Source organism: Salvelinus sp. IW2-2015, unplaced genomic scaffold (assembly GCF_002910315.2).
Source record: "Salvelinus sp. IW2-2015 unplaced genomic scaffold, ASM291031v2 Un_scaffold4902, whole genome shotgun sequence".
NCBI lineage: Eukaryota > Metazoa > Chordata > Actinopteri > Salmoniformes > Salmonidae > Salvelinus > Salvelinus sp. IW2-2015.
The window spans coordinates 38,391-45,738 of NW_019946171.1; the positions used below are offsets into that span (position 1 = coordinate 38,391).

Sequence of the window (7,348 nt, forward strand, 5' to 3'; positions counted from 1 at the left end):
CACACCACAGACACACACACTCACACACACACACACCACACACACACACACACACAACACACACAGGGCACACACACACACACACACACAAACACACACAAACACATTAAGAATGGTCCCAGGTAAGGCTACACACTTCATGGACACCAGGTAGACTACAACCACACCACACAGACACAGAAACAACACATAAGGGACACCAGGTAGACTAACAACACCAGACACCATCAAACAACAGACCAAACACACCACCACCCACAACAACACACTATGGACACAGTACCTACAGTAGAACAGTACTACGTACACAGTAACAACAACTGGACACCAGGTAGACTCCCAGCACGGACACCAGTAGCTCGACATGACCAAGGTTAGACTACAGACACATGGACACAGGTAGACTACAGCCCATGGACACCAGGGTAGACTACAGACACTGGACCCAGGTAGATACAGACACATGGACACAGGTAGACTACAGAACATATGACATACCAAGGTTAGGGGCCAGACACATGGACACCAGGGTATGTGACTACAGACCACATTGGACACCAGGTAGACTAAGACACCGAGTGGACACCAGGTAGACTACAGACACATGGACAACGTAGGTAGGCCGACAGACACATGGACAACCAGGTAGACTCAGACACATGGACACCAGGTAGACTACAGACACATGGACACCAGGTAGCACTACACGACACGATGGACACCGGTAGGGCACAGACACATGGACAGCCGGTAAGGCACAAGACACATGGACACCAGGTACTACGAACAGACACAGTAACTAGACACATGGAGCACCAGGTAGACTACAGACACATGGACACCAGGTAGGCGAACACAGACACATGGACACCAGGTAGACACAGAGCACATGGACACCAGGTGGACTACAGACACACTGGACCACCAGGTAGACTACAAGACAACTGGACCACCAGGTAGACTACAGACATTGGACAGTAGACACCAGAAACTACAAGTTGGAGCACAGGTAGACTACAGACATATGACACCAGGTGCTACGACAATGGGACCCAGTGCAGACACCATGACACGCAGGTAGGCACAGACACATGGACACCAGGTAGACCACAGACACATGGACACCAGGTAGACCCAGACACCCATGGACACCAGGTAGACCACAGACCACTGGGACACCAGGTAGGCCACAGACACATGACACCAGGTAGACTACGAAGGACACCAGTAGGCACGCAGGAAAGGTAGGCCACAGACAGCTGGACACCAGGTAGGCCAGCAGACACATGGACACTCAGGTAGGCCACAGACACATGGACACCAGGGTAGGCCGACACCAGACCAGAGGCACCCCTCTAGATTTTCCCTTTCACTTTATTCCTTCAGAACCTTGGAAAGTGATTTTATTTATGTTGGGTGAGTCCTCGCTTTTTAGCTGTATGTCTTGAACGATCCCTGTAGAAGTAGCACGCTTTTAAATTCAAGGAAGCTTGTCTACCCACTGCACTGAGTCCATAGTGAGAGGGCAGGAAGGACCCTTTCCTCCCTCAGTCTCTCATCCTTTGTGTTTGTTGTGTGTGTCTCTGGCCGGGAGTGGAGAGGAAGCGTCTGTGGGAGTGGGTTACCATGTGGGCTCCTCTCTCTGTTTATGTCTCTCTCTGTCTCTCTCTCTGTTATGTTTCGTCTATTGCTCTCTTTCTCTCTCATCTCTCATCTCTCTCTCTTCTCTCTCTCTCTGTCCTTCTTCTTCTGTCTCTCATATCTCTCTCTCGCCTCTCCTCTCTGTTGATGTCTCTCTGTCTCTCTCTTTCTCTCATCTCTCCAATCTCTCTCTCTCTGTTCTCTCTCTTTCTGTCTCTCTCATCTCTCATCTCTCTCTCTCTCTGTTATGCCTCTCTGTCTCTCTCTCTGCCTCTCTTCTGTTTATGTCTCTCTGTCTCTCTCTTTCTCTCATCTCTCATCTCTCTCCTCTCTCTTCTCTGTCCCTCTCTCTTCTGTCTCTCTCATCTCTCATCTCTCCTCTCTCTCTATCTGTGTTAGTGCCTCTCTGTCTATCTCTCTGCATCTCTCTCTCTGTTATGTTCTCTATCTTGCAATTCAATTTAGGCTTTATTTGGGAAACCTATGTTAACAATACCAAAGCAAGTGATGTAGATAATAAAACAAAAGTGAAATAAACAATAAAAGTGAACAGTAAACATTACACTCACAGAAGGTTTCCAAAAGAATAAAGACATTTCAAATGTCATATTATGTCTATATTCAGTTGTTGTAAACAATGTGCAAATAGTTAAAGTACAAAAGAGAAAATAATGGTGTTTGTTGTCTTCACTGGTTGCTCTTTTTCTTGTGGCAACATGGTCACACATCTTGTTGCAGTGATTGGCCACACTGTGGTATTTCACCCGTAGATATGGAGTTTTCTAATTCTTTGTGATCTGTGTAATCTGAGGGAAATGTGACTCTAAATATGGTCACACATTTGGCAGAGGTTAGGAATGCAGCTCAGTTTCCACCTCATTTTTGGGGCAGTGTGCACCATAGCCTGTCTCTCTTGAGAGCCAGGTCTGCCTATTGCAAGGTCTGCCAATAGCAAGGCTATGCTCACTGAGTCTGTACATAGTCAAAGTTTTCCTTAAATTTGGGTCAGTCACTGTGGTCAGGTATTCTGCCACTGTGTACTCTCTGTTTATGGCCAAATACCATTCTAGTAGGGTGAGGCTGGGTGCTGCAGACTGTTCTAGTGCCCTCGCCAATTCGTTGATATATATATAATGTTGAAGAGGGTGGGGCTCCTTGAAAGCGGCAGCTCTAGCCTTTTGCTCAGTGCGGATGCTGCCTGTAATCCATGGCTTCTGGTTGGGGTATGTACGTACGGTCACTGTGGGGACGACGTCATCGATGCAATTATTGATGAAGCCAGTGATGTGGTATACTCCTCAATGCCATCGGAGGAGCCCCGGAACATATTCCCAGTCTGTGCTAGAAAAACAGTCCTGTAGCTTAGCATCTGCTTCATCTGACCACTTTTTTTTATTGATCTAGTCCTGGTGCTTCCTGCTTTCATTTTTGCTTGCAAGCAGGAATCAGGAGGATAGAATTATGGACAGATTTGCCAAATGGAGGGTGAGGGAGAGTTTTGTATACGTCTCTGTATGTGTAGTATAGGTGGTCCAGAGTTAATTTTCCTCTGGTTGCACATTTAACATGCTGATAGAAATTTGGTAAAACTGATTTAAGTTTCCCTGCATTAAAGTCCCCGGCTACTGGGAGCGCCGCCTCTGGGTGAGCGTTTTCTTGTTTGCTTATGGCAGAATACAGCTCATTCAATGCTGTTTTAGTGCCAGCCTCTGTCTGTGGTGGTATGTAAAACAGCTACGAAAAATTCAGACTCTCTAGGTAGATAGTGTGATCTACAGCTTATCATGAGATACTCTACCTCAGGCGAGTAATAGCTTGAGACTTCCTTAGATTTCGTGCATCAGCTGTTATTTAGAAAAATACGTAGTCCGCCGCCCCTTGTCTTACCAGACGCCGCTGTTCTATCCTGCCGAGACATCGTATAACCAGCCAGCTGTATGTTGATAGTGTCGTCGTTCAGCCACGACTCCGTGAAGCACAAGATATTACAGTTTTGTCCAGTTGGTAGTTTAATCTTCTGCGTAGGTCATCGATTTTATTATCCAAAGATTCACCTACGAATTCTCAGAAGGCAGCACGCCCTCTGGCCCCTTTTTCTCCGCCTCCTCTTCACGCAAATCACGGGGATCTGGGCCTGTTTCCGAGAAAGCAGTATATCGTTCGCGTCGGGTTCGTCAGACTCGTTAAAGGAATAAAAGGATTCTGCCAGTCCGTGGTGAGTAATCGCAGTCCTGATGTCCAGAAGTTATTTTCGGTCATAAGAGACGGTGGCGGAAAACATTATGTACAAAATAAGTAAAAAAGACAACAAACAACACAAATAAACGAACAAAAAAACMATCGGTTGGGGACACGTCTGCCTTCTTCTCCGGCATCATTTTATGTCTTATGTCTCTCCGCCAAGCACCACCAAGCAAGGGGCACCACCAAGCAAGGGGCACCACCAAGCAAGGGGCACCATGAAGACCAAGGAGCTCTCCAAACAGGTCAGGGACAAAGTTGTGGAGAAGTACAGAGCAGGGTTGGGTTATAAAAAAATATCTGAAACTTTGAACATCCCACGGAGCACCATTAAAGCCGTTATTAAAAAATGGAAAGAATATGGCACCACAACAAACCTGCCAAGAGAGGATCGCTCACCAAAACTCACGGACCAGGCAGGGAGGACATTAATCAGAGAGGCAACAAAGAGACCAAAGATAACCCTGAAGGAGCTGCAAAGCTCCACAGCGGAGATTGGAGTATCTGTCCATAGGACCACTTTATGCCGTACACTCCACAGAGCTGGGCTTTACAGAAGAGTGTCCAGAAAAAAGCCATTGCTTAAAGAAAAAAATAGGCAAACATGTTTGGTGGGGGTGTTTCGCCAAAAGGCACGTGGGAAACTCCCAAACATATGGAAGAATGTTGCTTTTTGGCCATCAAGGAAAACGCTATGTCTGGCGCAAACCCAACACCTCTCTTCACCCCGAGAACACACAGTGAAGCACGGTGGTGCAGCATCATGTTGTGGGGATGTTTTTCATCGGCAGGGCTGGGAAACTGGTCAGAATTGAAGGAATTATGGATGGCGCTAAATAACAGGGATATTCTTGAGGGGAACCTGCTTTAGTCTTCCAGAGATTTGAGACTGGGCTGGAGGTTCACCTTCCGCGCAGGACAATGACCCTAAGCATACTGCTAAAGCAACACTCTAGTGGTTTAAGGGGAAACATTTCATGTCTTGGAATGGCCTAGTAAAGCGCGGACCTCAATCCAATTGAGAATCTGTGGTATGACTTAAAGATTGCTGTACATCAGCGGAACCCATCCAACTTGAATGAGCTGGAGCAGTTTTGCCTTGAAGAATGGGCAAAAATCCCAGTGGCTAGATGTGCCAAGCTTACAGAGACCATACCCAAGAGACTTGCAGGTGTAATTGCTGCAAAAGGTGGCTCTGCAAAGTATTGACTTTGGGGGGGTGAATAGTTATGCACACTCAAGTTTTCAGTTTTTTTGTCTTATTTCTTGTTTGTTTACAATAAACATATTTTGCATCTTCTAAGTGGTAGGCATGTGTAAATCAAATGATTTCAAATCCCCCCAAATTAATTTTAGTTCCAGGTTGTAAAGCAACAAAATAGGAAAAATGCCAGGGGGGTGAATACATTCGCAAGCCATTGGATGTCTATTATCTCTCTATCTCTCTCTGTTATGTCTTATCTCTCTTATGTCTGTTATCTCTCATGTCTATCTCTCTCTCGTATGTATCTCTCTCTCGCTCTCTCTTCTCTATCTCTTCTGTTATGCTTTCTCTCTGTTATGTCTGTTATCTCTCATGTCTATCTTCTCTCTCTTATGTATGTTCTCTTCTCTCTCTCTCTCTCTCTCTCTCTCTATCTCTCTCTCTCTCTCTCTCTCTGCATGCTGGGAGTGTTTGGTGCATGCTGGGAATTGAATGATTGATTGAGTGAGTGCGTGTGTTGTGTAGAGTAAGATATTCAGAACTTTCCTTCGGTTTTTTCTTTCTTGGTGGCATTCTTTGGTTTCTTCTGTGCATGATTAGATTATTATATATATTTTTTTTTTGTTGTGTGGTAGAATTAAGTATTTAGGTTTTTTCGTATCGAAATTACCTTGATTTTGGCGGGGATGGCTTCCAGAATTGGAATGCCGTCCCTGTCACTTCGGCACGGCTTTAGGTGTGTGACTGAAGCTACTGTCACGGTGGAGGAGTTTCTGGTCGCCGTAGGAGAGAGAGGTAGGATACGATAATGTTGCGTTGCGTCACGGATAAATAAAGCGGTGGTGGTATTTCTTAAGGAAGAGCGCCTTGTTGATCGTATGGTTGAGCAGGGCGTACTTCTTAAGGGAATGTTTTTTCAAGTTACCCCGCTTTTTCTCCCGTCAACAAGGGTAACGATTTCAAATGTACCACGGTTTATTCCAAATGAGCTATTGGAGCGCGAGTTATTGCGCTTTGGGAAGTTTGCAAGCTCAATTAAGGTTGTTCCGTTGGGTTGCAAACACCCGGCGTTGAAACAGGTTATGTCGTTTCGGGACAGGTGTTTATTTTTTGGACTCACCGGAGCAGACTTTAGAGATATCGTTTAAAGTCAAGTATGACAATAGAATGTATATGGCGTATGCTAGTACGGGTAGTCAACGGTGTTTTGAGTGTGGGGATGTTGGCCATAAGCGACATGCTTGCCCGAAAAGGGAGAAGGCAGAGGGAGGGGCGCAGGTGGTCATCGTAACGCCTGGGCCCACTGATGTAGGGAGAGGTGGGCTGACAGTGGTTGAGCAGCCACAAGCACCTGTTGCCGAGGAACAATTTTATCCGTGTTGAAGAGCCAGTTCCTCAGCTGGTGAGGAGGTGCCCAGTACGAGTACTGGGGCACAGGAGGGGGTTCATATGGAGTTAATCTCAAAGGTAGTGGAGGAGATGCCCACTACGAGTAATGGAGTACAGGAGGGGGTTCATGTGGAGCTAATCTCACAGGTAGTGGAGGAGATGCCCATACGAGTAATGGAGTACAGGAGGGGGTTCATGTGGAGCTAGACTCCAAGGGAGTGGAGGAGATGCCCACTACGAGTAATGGAGTACAGGAGGGGTTTCATGTGGAGTTAGGCTCCCAGGTAGTAGAGGAAATGCCCACTACGAGTAATGGGGTACAGGAGGGGGTTCATGTGGAGCTGGGCTTCTCATGTAGTGGAGGAGATGCCCACCACGGGTAATGGGGTTCAGGTGGGGCTAGTCTCCCAGGTAGTGGAGGAGATGCCTGGTACGAGTGATGGGGTGCAAGTGGGGAGTGTTGAAAGGGATGTGGTAGAGGGGAGTCAGTGGTCTGTGGCCTCAGCTGAGGAGGATCAGGAGAAGGATATGGATATCTCTTCTGATATGACAGCAGCTGGTGAGGACTCAATTTATGATCTAGAGGAGGTAAATGGGTTTCTGGATCAGACTTTTGGGAAATCTGTAAAATTGGCAGAATATTTTGATGTTGATAAGTTTGTGAGGTCAGCTGTGATGTTACAGAAGACGGTGGGGTTAGACAGTTGAGTGAGAAGAAGCGGTTTCGCTTGAGGAAATTTGTTACTGCTGTTACAGCAGCAAAAGGTGTGGGAACGTGGTCAGGTTAATAAGAAGATTTAAATAATGATGGATCATGCTTCATAGGGTGTCTTTTTTCTCTCTGGTTTCTCTGTGGTATCTTCTGCCTTTTCC

At 46.4% G+C, this 7,348-nt stretch overlaps 1 protein-coding gene across 1 annotated transcript in view; it reads left to right on the top strand.

The window, feature by feature from the left end:
- The window catches only part of LOC112077769 (POC1 centriolar protein homolog A), a 30,804-nt gene that overhangs the window by 20,836 nt on the left and 2,620 nt on the right, over positions 1-7,348 (top strand). The window contains exon 7 of the mRNA XM_024144215.2: positions 6,834-7,063. Coding sequence (XP_023999983.2) covers positions 6,834-7,063 — 230 coding nt within the window. The remainder of the gene's footprint in view (positions 1-6,833; positions 7,064-7,348) is intronic.